We start from the raw sequence: 15,864 nt of genomic DNA on the forward strand, positions 1-15,864 counted from the left end.
ACTGCTCATTATCTTATATATAAATAGACAATATGAAAAAATGTGGAACCGTTTTCTGCTAAAGTAACAATATATACATAAAAAAGTTTAATGTTGGAAACTCGTCGTGTCGGTATTTGAGGTGCAGATTTCTTTGAAGGATATGTACTTCATGTCTTGAGATGTAATCTTTTTTAATTAAAAAAGCGCGAGTGTGTTGAAAATTTTAAATTGAGTCGCTATGCCACAGAAGTTTCGGGTTCAGCGCCATTGCATGGTTGTTTTGATCCAATTTTTCATTTGGTTCCTCTGTTCGGAACCGATTTTGCTTTCGGTTTAATTTGTGGATACTAGTTCGGTTGTAGTACTGACTTCAATTACGGTTCCGGGTTTTCCTTCTGGCTCTAGCCAGGAGGCCTTTGTAGCAATTTCGGCTTTAGGCGGGATCTAGTATCGGTACCTGTTATGGAAAAAGTTCGGCTTGAAATATTTCCGTTTTCAACTCCAGTATCGGTTATACTCCGGTTTTTTTTCTTTTCAACATGTGGATGATATAAATAATCCAAAAATAAATCTATAGCATGTAAAATATAATTGTCTAGCAATATTTTCTCTTCGTAAACTGTTTCTGGCCCTGATAAGGGCCGCTTTTCGTAGGTATAATTGTTCAGCAATTTTTTTCTCTTTGTTGACTAGTGGTGGCCTTGATAAGGGCCGTTTTGCGTATACTTGTGTAGCATATTATCGCTCTTTGTAAACTAATGGTGGCCCTGAAACAAGGGGAGCTTACTGCGTCTGGGTTTCACAGCTTATTCGTGGTACATCATGCATATCCGTTTGTGTGCTGCAGCTGTTCCGTGCCCAGTATTGGCCTTTCGCTCCAACGGTGTCACTTAAAAAAAAGCGAACATATAGAAGGGACTTTATTATTTATGCTTCGTCCTTCCTTCACGTTGTAGCGGTGAAAGTATTGTCCGATATTTTGGTAGACAACTGTAGGAATGACCGTTGGGGATGATGAAACAACTTCCATTTTTTACAAGCTCTTGATTAGCACTGCTAAGTCATACATAAAATTCTATTAAATTTTTTATCTTACAACATTCGGGAAACTGAATATTTACATCAAAGACGGTAAATATAGCGATGGAGTGGAGTTGGGCATCAAATTTACTCTCTGAGCTCCCACAATAAGGTCACAGGCCTGAAAATGGAGCGAACAAATTAAGTCATTTTAAGGAAGCTAACGCCACAAACTTTTTCCCAATATTTCCTCTTCCTTGGTCTCGCGGGGTAATTCTTTACTTTAGCTCACAACTGCAAAAACTCGTGCAGGAGAGGTGTCAAAAAATGCGTTTTGGACTCAGGACGACGAATCCGAAAACGAATATTAAAAATTCTATTTCTGTCAAAAAATATTCCCAAAAAACTGAAAAACGGCACCGGAGAGCGGCGGTGGAATCCATAGTATTTTTGCGCAGATCGCCTTTCTGCATTGGCGGCCTTCGGCCGCGCTTATAAAAAATTACCATGAGGACCAAATCTAAATCCGCGCAAAACACTTTTACCCACAGTTTTTTTTGTGGGTACACACACCATCAAAATTACAACAGCCACATGAAAATTTTCAACTTTGTAAATATATCTGGAAAGAAATAAAATTATCAATTTCCGTTTTCGGATTCATGGTCCTGGGTCCAAAGCGCGTCTTTTGACACCTCTCCCGATATTTTTTGACGAGTTGTAGTAGTTGTGAGCTAAAGTAAAGAATTACCTAATAAATTTTCACATAAAAAGTAAATAAACAAAAAATGTAAACATAAACAAAGTTTGACATTTTATAAATAGCTTCGAATGAAAAAACATGTAATATGCAACTCTGATGCTTTTACCTGGTTAAAAACGCGTGCACACTAAGCGGCGCGACATGTAGCGGTAGCGGCGCTTCACCTTTTTGCCTATTTGATCAACATTGCCGCTCATGGTCACGCCGCGCAGTGCTGCTGCCGGTAGGTGTGAATTATTCCATAAGAATACATGCAAATAATATTTTGAGGCGCAGTGTAGTGCAGCTCAGTGTGGCCTTAGCTTTATTGTACCATGGTATGTATACATAAAACCAGTGCGCATTTTATCAGAGTTGTCATAGTAAAATTTTATTATTAGTTATTTGTATGCAATATTTTACTTTTGGCAACTCTGTTCGATCGTCATCGTGTCGTGATCACGGTCGTTAAAATACGAGCAATGATCGGCTGATGGTGGTCCGCAAACGCATTGCAAAGGAGTATTGTTAGAGTACTCCAACATGAAGAAAATGGAACACGTAATCCAACAATTTTAGCAGGGTTATATTTATACAAACATTTAAACACTTAACATATAAAATCAAACATCCACACTATCCCAGCTGTTCGTTGTTGTTGTAGTTGTAGCAATGTTCGCCCCACCTAATAGCCGCGACCGATCACAAATTGTCAACAATATCCTCTAACGGGAGTCCAAGGAAACTTGCCGTTTCAACAGGGGTGGACCATAAGGAAAGGGGTGTTAGAGGCGTTGGTTCCACATTACAATTGAAGAGATGGTTGGTGTCATGTGGGGACACGTTGCAAGCGGGGCATACATTTTGTATTTCGGGGTTGATTCTGGATAGGTAAGAGTTTAACCTGTTACAGTATCCAAAACGAAGTTGAGCAAGAGTGATACGCGTTTCCCTGGGGAGTATGCGTTCCTCTTCCGCAAGTTTTGGATAATTTTCGTTAAGCACTGGATTCACCGGGCAATTCCCGGCATAAAGGTCCTACGCCTGTTTATGGAGCTCACCAAGGACCTGCTTGTGTTTTTTCACTTCATACGGCTGGGTTCTCAGGTGCCGTATTTCCTCAAAATGCTTACGGAGATGACTCCTTAAGCCCCTAGGCGGTGCTGGTTCATCAATCAGATGTCTGTTGGGATGCCTAGGTTTCTGGGTATTCAACAGGAACTGTTTGGTCAGCATCTCATTTCTCTCCCTGATGGGGAGTATTCTCGCCTCATTATGCAGATGGTGTTCTGGGGACATAAGAAGACAGCCCGTAGCGATTCTGAGAGCAGTATTTTGGCAGGCCTGTAGTTTCTTCCAGTGGGTGATTTTTAGGCTTGGCGACCATATGGGTGACGCGTAGCACGTAATCGGCTGGCTAATTGCTTTGTATGTAGTCATGGGCGTTTCTTTATCTTTTCCCCAAGTACTGCCAGCGAGGGATTTGAGGATTTTGTTACGGCTCTGAATTCTCGGAACAATTGCGGCTGCATGCTCACCCAAATGTAGACCCTGATCAAACGTCACACCCAAGATTTTGGGGTGTAGGACAGTCGGTAGCGTAGTGCCATCGACGTGGATGTTCAAAATGGTCGACATTTGGGGCGTCCATGTTGTAAATAAGGTCGCGGAAGATTTAGTCGGTGATAATGCGAGGCGAAAAAACTGGATAGGTTAGGGAGGTAGCCGTTTATTTTATTGCATAGCGCATCGATCTTTGGGCCTGGGCCTGTGGCCATTATTGTGCAGTCATCGGCGTAGGAAACGATTGTGACTCCTTCCGGTGGTGAAGGTAGCTTAGATATGTAGAAATTAAACAAAAGTGGGGATAGGACACCACCCTGTGGCACCCCTTGTTTAATTCTCCTTGGTTTTGATGCTTCGTTTCTAAATTGCACCGATGCCTGCCGACCACCCAGATAATTTGCGGTCCACCTTTTAAGACATGGGGGAAGGGTAGACCCTTCCAGGTCCTGCAGTAACGAGCCATGGTTGACCGTATCAAAGGCTTTTGATAGGTCTAGCGCTACGAGTACTGTTCTATGGTGGGGGTATTGATTTAAACCGCAATTTATCTGGGTGCTAATGGCATTTAGCGCGGTGGTAGTGCTATGGAGTTTTCTGAAGCCATGCTGATGAGGGGCTAGCTGCAAGTTTGCTTGGAAATAAGGGAGCAAAATGGCTTCAAGCGTCTTTGCCACTGGCGATAGGAGATATCGGACGATACGACTCACCTATGTTAGCTGGTTTCCCAGGCTTTATTAGCGGGAGCACCTTGGCCATTTTCCATTTCTCAGGTATGACAAAGGTGGAAAGAGACAGATTGAAGACATGCGCTAAATATTTGAAACCCTTTTTCCCTAGGCTTTTAAGCATCGGCATGGCTATGCCGTCTGGGCTTTGGATGGTTTAGCACTGAATTTGTGTTTATGTGCGTGTCTATTGGCTCTCCGTCTATCTTTGTCGACCGTAGGATGCATTATATATTGTCGGCAGAAAGCGCTCGCGCATTTTTTCGCGTCTGACAGCACTTTGTCGCCAAAGGCGATGGAAACTTTGTCTTTGTGCTTAGTCGGATTCGATAGGGACTTTACGGTGGACCAGAGTTTACCCACACCGGTAGAGAGGTTACAACCTCTTAGGTGCTCCTCCCATTTCGCCCGCTTGTGTTCATCCACAAGCAATCTGATGCGTTGGTTTATATCCCTTATTTGGGGGTCGCCTGGATCAAGCTGTCTTATAAGGTCACGTTCTCTCGCTAAGTTTGCGGCCTCCGCCGGGAAGTGGGGCCGGATTTCGGGAATTCTCCCGGCGGGAATGAAATGTGCCGAGGCGGATTTAATGACCTTACGGAAGGCACGCTCCCCTTGGCGGGCATCAGTCGGGATAGGGAGGGCAGCAAAGCGGCTGTCTGTAAAGGATTTATATTCTTACCACTTTCCTTTTTTGAAGTTTATGAAAGTGCGTTTTTCAGTGACGATGAAGTCGGCGGTACGCTCAAGCGAAATAAGTATGGGCAGGTGGTCGGATGCCAATGTTACCATCGGCTGCCAGTTGACGCAGTTTACGAGTTCTGCGCTCACGATTGAGATATCTGGCGAGCTGTGACAGCTTCCTACCATACGTGTGGGGGCGTCCCCGTTTATTGTGCAGAACGTCGTTTCTTCTATTTGATCCGCCAACATCTCACCCCTACTGTCCGCCCGCAAGTTTGAATGCCATAGATCATGATGGGCATTGAAATCACCTAAGATAATGCGATTGTTGCCAGTGAGTAAGGCCCTGATATTAGGGCGGTATCCACTGGGGCAACAGGTGGCAGGAGGGATGTAGATGTTGATGATTTCTAGGTTTGCATCGCCTGACCGGACAGATAGGCCTTGACGTTCTAAGACATTGTCCCTGCGGTCGATGCCAGGATCAAATATATAATATTGCACAGAGTGGTGTATGATAAACGCGAGACCGCCTCCAATTCCGCTCTCGCGGTCTTTCCTGTGGACGTTATACCCAGAGCAGGTCTGCAATGCAGATCTTGCTGTGAGTTTAGTCTCTTGAATCGCAGCAATGCGGATGTTGTGCCGCTTCATGAAATCGACTATCTCCGTAATCTTCCCAGTTAGTCCATTACAGTTTAACTGCAGGATTCTGAAGTGCATAAGGGGAGACGTCGCTACTCTGGGGGTAAGTGACGGGTGACTACGCCTGGGTTGTGGAAGGCCAGGACGCAATTGCTGTTGTGGCCCTGGGACTGGGCGTCCTTGGGCAAGCATTGGGGTACCCGGATGATTTGGGTTTGCGACCTGGCAACATGGCGCGATGAAACCCGTTGGGGGGTTGCCGTCGCGGAGACCAGAACATCTGGGAAAGTGGCACCACCCAAGGCAGGAGCTGCATTGGGCGGATGTCGCAAACCTATATATTCTGTGCTGGCAGACGGTGCAAACGGAGGTAGGGACTAAGAGTCTGTTTCCCTGACCAGCACGATTGCTGCCGGAAAAGAGGGGGGGGGGGGGGAAGACGGGGGCAGGGGCTGATGCTCAGCATTGCTACCAACTCTACTACGAAGGTAGTAGTTATGAGTGGTATCAGCTGTTTGAGTTGTTGGCGCCGTGGGGCGTGAGCAGCAGCGGGTACTTGTTGTGGCTTGCTGAGCAGCGGGGCTGCTGGAAGGCAGTGGGGGGGGCGCTAAGGCTAGACTACGGGACGCCCCTGGGCGTGAACAGCAAGGAGCCACGAAAGATTTATAAATGTTACGTGGACGTCGGGTTTTGGGATCAAGCCCAGAACAACCTGTCCGATGCAACCATCCCTTGCACGAGACACACTGAACAGAGTATGACCGTCCTAAAAAGATTCTTTTCCGGCAGATGCAGCAAAACCATTTCTCAGGACCGGGGTCAGGAGACGGACCCGGATTGGATTCGATGCCTTCCCGGAGTAAGAGAATATGGAGCAGTCCCGCTGCAAGGAGCTGCTGCGAGGATGACAATTTGTGGGAGGGACGAAACAAATTAGATGGGTCACACTGAAATGACAGTCCTTGGTCGGGAAAAATCCCGAGTCGCTCCGGTACATAGAACCGACTGCCTTGGGAAGCTGTTCGTCATTTGTTTTATATCACAGATTTGTAAGCGCAATTTATTCCATCAAAATCTTCTTTAAAGTTCATTGCATATTGTATTTGTTGTTGGATACGAAGTCCTTCTATTGTTAGTCTTTTCTGCGTATTTCCTTCTATGTCTAATATTTGCGCGTTATCAAAGTCAGCTGTATGATCGCTTTTTGTCAGGTGTTGAGCCAGCGCAGTGGACATATTTTTGTTTTTCGCGTCTGCTTTGTGCTCGCTAATTCTAATTCCCAAAGCTGTAGCATCATCCAGGATGATCAACTTCATTCAAATCATCCTTGGTCACAGAAAAGAAATACTGCCAAAAACTTTATCGACAAAATTTATAAACTCAGCGACCAGGAGTTCAGACAAGAAAGCAACATGAAAATTAGAGGTATTCTATACAAAAACGGATACCCTAACGCACTTATGGAAAAATGGATTACAACAAATATTGATAGAAATGAAAGAAGCAGTAATAATGTAACAACAAACATACAACCCAAAAGATTTACTGGCTAAGCATACTAACCAGGTTAAACAGATAACAAAACATTAAGCACATACATACCCAACAACAAAATAAACTTTGCCTCTCGACCACATCACACACTCAGATCGGTATTTACAAAAATCAAAGACAAAATAAAGAAAGACCAAGAACACAACGTAATATATCAAATTAACTGCAATGGTAAAGACGAAGAAAATTGCAATAAAGTATACATAGGCATAACGAAGAGAGCATTGTGAATTATGACTAAGTTGACTAAGTGTGATATCTTATCTGTCAACTGCCTGACAGGATGTTCAATATGGCTACTTTTTAGCGTTTTGACAGTGTGTTCAATATGGCGGCGCCTATCTTCAGCGGGTGATAGAAAGAGATACAGAATGAGACAGCGATAGTCAATTACAAATCAGGTGATCCAATCACTTGAATTTTGACATCTATGCAGAAGATATCAAACCTAGTTATCATTCACAATGGAAGAGAGCTTTGGGAATTAGAATTAGCGAGCACAAAGCAGACGCAAAAAACAAAAAGATGTCCACTGCGTTGGCTCAACACCTGACAAAAAGCGATCATACAGCAGAATAAATTGCGCTTACAAATCTGTGATACAAAACAAATGACGAACAGCTGGGATAGAGTGTGCCTGTTTGATTTTATATGTTAAGTGTTTAAATGTTTGTATAAATGTATATAAATAGCACCCATTAAAAAATTGTTTAACTATATATTAAGGTATGTAAGTGAAAATTTGTGTTTTAAATATTAAATAATTGTGTTTTCTTGTTTTAAATAAAGATAATTACTCCCTGAAGAGGGCACAATATCGTGTCGAAACGCGTCGGAGTTAAAAAAGAAAAATTAAGTTTTTTGCTTTAAACTCAACGGCCAATACAGCTCTGAATAAGTACAAAACAAAGAATTTTCCTTGGCCTAAATCAATACATATTTTTATAATGAGGCCGACATATCTTAAAATACTTTTCTGAAAGTAAAATTTTTCGAATATTAACTAGCCTTGAGCCAGATTTAAAGCAAATTGCACCAAAAAAAAATTTTTTTATAATAGGGCCGACATATCTGATCTCACGCTGTTAAAAATTTTCCCAAATTATTTAGTAAAATTATAAATTAAAAATTGCTTCAAATAAATGCTTTCATTCATTTAAAAGCATTCAGGGCAGTCCCCGCTAAATTCATACAAATAAAGGTATATTAAGATATAATATGGGCAATTTAAGTTGTGGCTGAAACTTAAATGAAACTTTGGGCAAGGCGCACTTTCATGAAATTTTAAAAAGCATTAGCTGTGTTCGGCCAGCAAAAAGTATATACAAACGTGTACTAATTGTTACTGAACCTCATTCGGCGAGACAAAAAACGTGTTTAATTTGCAAGAAATCAGTTAATTGTATTTTTATGGGTGATGTAATAAAAAAAAATGTTATATTGCGTTTGTGAATGTAAAGGAACTTCAGACTTAACAATGGATGTTTTTCCGACTTGTCCGTTCCACTCATGTACAAAATTTCGCGAAGCACTGTTATAAACATTCAACTATACAAGAAAAATACTTGCTTACATATTTTGTCTCGTATTCATTTGTTAAGTTGCAGTCTTTTGCTGTGAAAAATGTTAGAACAGTACCAACGAGTGGGACAAATAATTTCACCTGCAAAGTGCGCCAGCACGCTTAGCCAAAGCTTGGATCAAAAATTTAAAGTTGGCTACTTTTTCATGTCAGATTGCGCCAATGTCTCTCAATGCCGTTCTCTATTAAAATACGTGCAATCCACTTATAAAGCATAAATAAGATCGATTTTAACGTATCTATATCAAAAACTGCTTATGTGACGGGGCTTTTAGATACACTATGCAGCCCTGTTTCTTTATTCTTTGTGAAATTTTTCTTTCCTTTGCTATCATAAATTTTTTTCCGCTTTGCGGCGTTAGGAAAATTGTACGCAGATTATTTAGGAACCTAACAGTATTGTAGATTTCATAAATACTTAATTTTAAGTAACCGAAATAAATGTTTGTAGGGAGTATGGAAAAGTTTCTAGTAACTCTATAAGAACCATTGCCGGTATAGGTCACTACACTGGGCCATCTATTATACGTTATTGCAGTCTAAAATTCGATATATATTTGGGAAGTGTAAAGAGGTTTGTGAAAGCCAGGTTCATGCAACGGGGGTCTTATAACTCATCCCGCCTTTATGCGTAAATGATAATTTCGGTGTTGACATTAGTAGCGCTTATAAGGAGCTTTTTTCAACATTTACGAAGGCGTGGCAGTCCAAATTCATACTACATCATAAGGGCCCCGGCTACTCAATATACAATGAACGTAAGTTATATTGGACAACAGCGAACTGAAGTTGGTAACGGTGGCTCGACGGGAATGATTGGCAATGAATCAAGTAATATTCACGCAGGCATCATTGGCAATGTTATGTAATTAAAAAATAATCTACGAAACGATTGCTTCATGCCTTATTTATAATTATATTTATTTTAGTACTTTTAATGCGGATGACGATCGATGCAGTTACGAAATCACTAACAAAAATGTAAAAATTGTCGGCAGTCCCGGTACTCATGATCATGGTTCATCGAAAGTGAAATTAAAAAACATTGTTGACTACAAATGGGAATTGAAAAATTATCCTGGTCATTTAATAGCAGTGCACATTGATGGCAAACACATTGCCTATGTTATTAATGGTAAATTATTATTAATTTAAAATTAATAATAATCATAAAAAAAATTCTTAAATTCTGAAATTGGTACAGTAAATAACAAGACCTCACGCGTTGAAGGAATGGTGCGTGTAGTAAAAGCTCAATCAGGATTGCGTGCACTCATTAAAGGAATGTCTGGGGAAGTACTTGACCTGCAATTTGCTCATATTGAGAAAGAACGTATATTAGCTTCTATTGATATGAATTCTCTTTATATACATAAAATTGAAATGATCGAAGGCAACTTGTTGTGCAACCTTGTTGTCAAGATAGAAGATCCAATTCCAAATTATTCCCCCAAGTTTGACAAAATATCGTGGTGTCCTTTTATCGATGTTCCCGGTGAAGACGACGAGGATAGCCAACTTATTGTTTGGGCAAGGGGTTCAACTTTGCAATGCTTCAATATAAACGTTATCGTTTCAGAATATGATGTAAGTACATTCATCTTAAATAAATATCTTACATCAACAACATGAAAAATGTACAAATAATTAAATTTTTTAGATGCGCATAATAGATCCTAATTCAATATCGACTGGCTATTTAAAAGTCTATGATGAATTGTGCATAGTTAGCTGGGTAGCGCTTTCCCCAGATGGTTCGACGTTAGGTGTGGGTAGCACTGATGGTGTTATACGCTTTTATCAGGTTTATATGCACGATAAAGAGCCGCGGTGCTTGCACCAATGGAATCCGCACAATGGGAAACCAATTTCTTCCTTCTTTTTCTTGGACAATTTAACAAAAAATGTATCTGAGTAAGTAAATTATGATACTATGTGCTTTTAAAGGAGGGATTGAGCAACAGAACTAACATGGAACTAGCGAAACAACGATTATCGTGAGAAATCTTGCGAATATCCTAACAAAACCCCTTTTACTCAAATTCTTATTCGTAAATTTTTTTTAAATTCTTATCTATCACAAATCCCTTTGGAGGTGCATCGCAATTCCAATGTGAACGCAATCCTTTGGCATGTTCCATAAGGAACCTCATAAATAAATGATTGATACATTAGTGATTATTTTAAACTTACAGAACTTACTGGAAATATGCTTTAACTGGAGCTGCTAACAATACCGAATTTAAAGTATGGGATTGCAGTACTTGGGATTGCCTCCAATCAATCAACATTACTACTGCCATTGATGATCAGAAACCACCGCGTTTTATTGCCGAAATTGATCGAACATCATCATATTTAGTTATATCAAGTTTAGAGACGCGCACCTGTTATATTATGCAAATTGTAAATAACAGTAATAGTACAACATTAAATAAAGGATCTGATAGTGAAAGTAACAACAATTTGGCAAATATTAGCAACAGTAGCAACAGTAGCAGTGGTAGCTCCAAATCAATTTCTAATAAAAATCAACTTCCACTGGTGTATATTAAGAGCATATCAGAGTTTCCATTAAGTTCTGGAATTCTATCGTTTTCAATTGTTGATGCTGCCGTAAGGCGCTACAAATGTGGTAACGATAATTACCTATGCGACGAATTTGACGATTATGATGAGGAAACTAATTCGACATATTGCGTGGTAGTACGAATGTTTATTGTGCAGTCTAAAAGTATGCAAGAATGTCGTATTTTATATCAACCATCCGTTACCGAACATACGGACGTTCGAAGCACTCTATCGGATGAAAGTGGTGGAGTTTGTGTATCTAAAGATTCATCTTTAGATAATGGAGCTAAAAGAATGGCAAGCAATCTGGATTCAAATAAATTATCACATTTAAGTGTTAAAGCAGAACAACATGATACAGAAGATGCCAATCAAGAAAATGGTACAGAAACAAATTCTTTAGGATCATTACTTGGTAGAACTAAAGTTCCAAGTCTTAATGTGACTAACCAAATAACAACGACGACGACGTCCGTTGTTTCTGTAGCGGCAGCAGCATCTGCTCTGCCAAGTGCAGTGACCGTCGATGATGCTCGATCACGAACAGCTTCCCCTCAAACAAGTAATAAAAATTTTTCGCAAGTAAATCTAATGACACCGGATGCATTTAGTTCAACTTCTACTGGTACGATATTTAAAGCTCCCCAATTAAAATTATAAGATACCGCTTTAATTTGTTTAGTAACATGTGCACAATTTTATTGCAGATAAAAAAACCCCTGATTGTGTCAGTTCGGAAGTACTGAATACGATATTGATGTTAGCCAGTGTAGCGGGCCAGTCAACAGCACCAAAAACGGATGGCATAAATATATTGAATCTTGTTAATAATAAGATGATCGAGGATCAGGAACACCAAAAAATGCAACTCAAACAATCTTTAGATGCGCAAACAAAATTTATTGGTAATTGAAAAACAAAAAAATTCCGCTTAACTTCATGTGCGCATAAACTAAAGCTCTTATATTTCTGATTCGAAAGCTATAGATAATAATCCGGGGCGTAATATTGTCAACTTAACGAGCGGTGGATCCAGCCCGAGCCGCGAAGTTCAGGAGATTATGTCTCTACAAGAGAATGATAGCGGTGATGAAGATTTGTTGGAGGAAACCGGAAGTACTATAAAAGTTGATAATAAAGCAGCAACAAAGCAAATGGATAGCAAAGGTTTATATGAGATAAAATACTTTATATTTGTCTTTTGCAAACTACGTATCTTTAATAGAAGCGTGTGCATCCTCTCCTAAATGTAACTCAACAACCAACGTTCAGAATTGGCCTAAAGTTCCAGAGATGCAAAAGGTTGTTACAAAACATTCAACAGAATTACAAAACGCCGCGAATTTAATTTCACAAGCTGTAAATACTTCTTCAGCAAATAACCTTAATAATATTCATACTGTCCCGAGTCTTATCAATCCTAATAATGGCAGCACTGACAATCTTGCTGCACAAGTAGCTGATAGCCATTTAGATCTCACAGAAATAAATGGAAAAATTAATGAATTAATTGGTATATTTTATAGTTTGTATACTGGTCAAAAAAAAGTTTTCAGCAATTTATCTCTTCAAATGTTTTATAGACCTTGTTAAAATGCAGTCCGTGCAAATTAACAACCTCCAAGTAGAATTAACCAACATGAAGAAGGCAAATCCAATGGCATCCACAAAGAGCATGTCCGAATTTTCATTTAAACTGGAAATGCAGCTATCGAAACTAATGGAACAGTACTTGAAACGTTACGAGAATGAGCACAAGAAAAAATTAACTGCTTTCATGGCCGGAAGGTATGCCGTATTATGTTTTAATAATGTTTAAAATACTAATATACCAGTGCTATTTCACTTACACAGAGAACAGCAAAACAGAGAATTACGGGACAGTTTTATTCAAATTATGAACCAATATATTTTAACACATCTTGGAGAAGTGGTGTCTAAAGTTATAAATATTGAAATTCAACGTCAGTTAGCACCTATGTTATCTGCGAAAATAGATCATTTACAGCAACAGATACAAATTGATATTAGCCAAAAGTTGACAGCATTCGATCTAATGCTCAAGGATAATATTTCTCAAGTATGCAAAAGCAAGGTAAATTAACTGTTGAAAAGTCTAACATTCTAGTAATTTACTAAACGAACATTTATTTTTAGAATATAATTGATACTTTTGGAAAATCAGTTTTGGTTGGAGTTCAAGGAAGTTTACAGGCTGCATTCATAGAGTCCATGTCTAGCAGCTTAATACCGGCTTACGAAAAGTCATCACAAAATATGTTCAGGCAACTACATGATGCGTTCATTGATGGAATCAAAGAATGTGTGTAGGAAATAAATTATCTATCGACACCATTTTTAATGTTTTGAATTATTATTTTTTTTTTGTTAAATAGTTATGGAGCAGTTCGACAATCATCTGCAAAATTTGCAACCGATGCATGACTCCACACAAGAGGTGCTCAATGAATTCTCCGGTTTTCGTCAACATTTAGACTCCACATTAACCAAACATCGTAATGCGGTGACGGAAACAATGCTTGAAACCCGTAAAGATTTAAAAAGTTTAGAAATTCTTCTTTCACGGCAGATCCAAGAAACTCTTCGTTCTGAGGTTACTACTTAATTGGTTTTTAAATGAAATACAAATTAATTAATATTGAATTTTCTTACAGATACGAAGATGCTTCGAAAATCAAACGGCTGTTCTGCGCTCGCAAACCAACACTCCGGCACCATTGTACGATATGAAAGACACTATAAAATTACTGCTCCATCAAGGACAAACAAATAAGGCATTTCATCAGGCGCTATTGGCAAATGATTTAAGTTTGGTAGAGTTTACGTTAAAGCATGCCGATCATCAGGCAGTGTTTACACCTGATTGCTGTCTGGAACAAAAGGTACTTTTATCGCTAATTCAGCAGATATCGGCCGATATGAGCAATCACAATGAAATGAAACAAAAGTAGGCTTTTATTTAAACGACTTTCTGATACATAATAATTTTTGGCTTGCATTTTTAATCTTTCTAGCTATTTAGCAGATGCTATACTTGCTATAAACCCTATGGACCCTATTACGCGTGAGCATGCTCCTAAAGTTTTGCAGGAACTATTTCGAAACTGCCAACAATTCTTGAATAATTATTCCAAAAGTCCACAATGTAGTAATGTACGCATGTTGATGAAGGCAGTCGTCTCGTACAAGGATCAATTTTAATATATGGCTTATTGTGGTCACATGTCAATGTTGCCCACCATGCGTGCCCAGCCTGCGTCAATATATCCAAGACTGGTAAATTCGACATCAACTGCATCCATAGCAGACATGGCATATCTTTTAAATCACAATAGTGGTAATTCAGTGAAGACGCCTTGTAATAGTCAACTAAAATTACCGGCGCTGGATTAGCTATCGATATTTAATTTCAATTATTCTAATTCAAATGAAATGAGTCATGATTGAAAAATCGGTCATCATAAAAAAAAAAATTATAAGGTATGAATAAAATTGAAGTCTTGTAAGGTTTCATAAAATATTTTCTGCAAATCTGAAGGATTGGAGTAATTTTGCTTTTAAAACCTAGATATAAGAGGAATTATGTATTTTTATTTTTAGTTGTTTTTGTTTACCTTATGTTCACTAATAATTTTACTTTCAACTGCAATTTTTTGTTCTTAATTAACTATGAATGAATTAATTATATCTACAATAAGAGTGGTGGCATTTAAAATATTTTGTTGTTGTTGTTGTTGTAGCAGTGCTTCGCCCCACCTAACAGACGCGACCGATCACAAACTGTCATCAATATCCTCTAACGGGAGTCCAAGGAAACTTGCTGTTTCAACAGGGGTGGACCATAGGGAAAGGGGTGTTAGAGGCGTTGGTTCCACATTACAATTAAAGAGATGGTTGGTGTCATGTGGGGACACATTGCAAGCGGGGCATACATTTTGTATGTCGGGGTTGATTCTGGATATGTAAGAGTTTAACCTGTTACAGTATCCAGAACGAAGTTGAGCCAGAGTGACACGCGTTTCCCTGGGGAGTATGCGTTCCTCTTCCGCAAGTTTTGGATACTTTACTTTGAGTACTGGGTTCACCGGGCAATTCCCGGCATAAAGGTCCGACGCCTGTATGTGGAGTACACCAAGGACCTGCTTGTGTTTTTTCGCTTCATACGGCTGTGTTCTCAGATGCCGTATTTCCTCAAAATGCTTACGGAGATGACTCCTTAAGCCCCTAGGCGGTGCTGGCTCGTCAATCAGATGTCTGTTGGGATGCCCAGGTTTCTGGGTATTCAACAGGAACTGTTTGGTCAGCATCTCGTTTCTTTCCCTGATGGGGAGTATTCTCGCCTCATTATGTAGATGGTGTTCTGGGGACATAAGAAGACAGCCCGTTGCAATTCTGAGAGCAGTATTTTGGCAGGCCTGTAGCTTCTTCCAGTGGGTAATTTTTAGGCTTGGCGACCATATGGGTGACGCGTAGCACGTAATCGGCTGGCTAATTGCTTTGTATGTAGTCATGAGCGTTTCTTTATCTTTTCCCCAGGTACTGCCAGCAAGGGATTTGAGGATTTTGTTACGGCTCTGAATTCTCGGAACAATTGCGGCTGCGTGCTCACCAAAATGTAGATCCTGATCAAACGTCACACCCAAGATTTTGGGGTGTAGGACAGTCGGTAGCGTAGAGCCATCGACGTGGATGTTCAAAATGGTCGACATTTGGGACGTCCATGTTGTAAATAAGGTCGCGGAAGATTTAGTCGGTGATAATGCCAGGTTTCG

The 15,864-nt window shown here is 39.9% G+C and overlaps 1 protein-coding gene across 2 annotated transcripts; it reads left to right on the plus strand.

Annotated features, from left to right (window-relative positions):
• Positions 1–8,815: 8,815 nt before the first annotated feature.
• On the plus strand, positions 8,816–14,809 carry Ge-1 (Enhancer of mRNA-decapping protein 4 homolog Ge-1). Of its 2 annotated transcripts, none has more exons than XM_067769049.1 (14): positions 8,816–9,365; positions 9,430–9,635; positions 9,705–10,087; positions 10,161–10,414; positions 10,696–11,696; positions 11,779–11,976; positions 12,053–12,238; positions 12,297–12,584; positions 12,655–12,859; positions 12,926–13,166; positions 13,229–13,394; positions 13,468–13,685; positions 13,747–14,039; positions 14,107–14,809. In XM_067769049.1, the coding sequence occupies exons 1-14, from the start codon at positions 9,136–9,138 to the stop codon at positions 14,291–14,293; spliced, it is 4,056 nt and encodes a 1,351-aa protein (XP_067625150.1). In that variant the 5' UTR covers positions 8,816–9,135; the 3' UTR covers positions 14,294–14,809. The 2 variants fall into 2 exon arrangements, with proteins under 2 accessions (XP_067625150.1, XP_067625151.1); XM_067769050.1 differs by having other exon boundaries at positions 12,059–12,238.
• The last annotated feature ends 1,055 nt before the right edge of the window (positions 14,810–15,864 follow it).

This window comes from Eurosta solidaginis, chromosome 2 (genome assembly GCF_040869045.1).
Source record: "Eurosta solidaginis isolate ZX-2024a chromosome 2, ASM4086904v1, whole genome shotgun sequence".
NCBI classification, from domain to species: domain Eukaryota; kingdom Metazoa; phylum Arthropoda; class Insecta; order Diptera; family Tephritidae; genus Eurosta; species Eurosta solidaginis.

What these genes read in the sequence shown, in the direction of transcription:
- Ge-1 (XM_067769049.1), top strand. Translation starts at nt 9,136, where the DNA reads ATGATAATTTCGGTGTTGACATTAGTAGCGCTTATAAGGAGCTTTTTT. An exon ending in AAAGCAAATGGATAGCAAAG is followed by an intron (nt 12,239 to 12,296) that starts GTTTATATGAGA and finishes TATCTTTAATAG; the next exon opens with AAGCGTGTGCATCCTCTCCT. An exon ending in AAAAATTAATGAATTAATTG is followed by an intron (nt 12,585 to 12,654) that starts GTATATTTTATA and finishes AATGTTTTATAG; the next exon opens with ACCTTGTTAAAATGCAGTCC.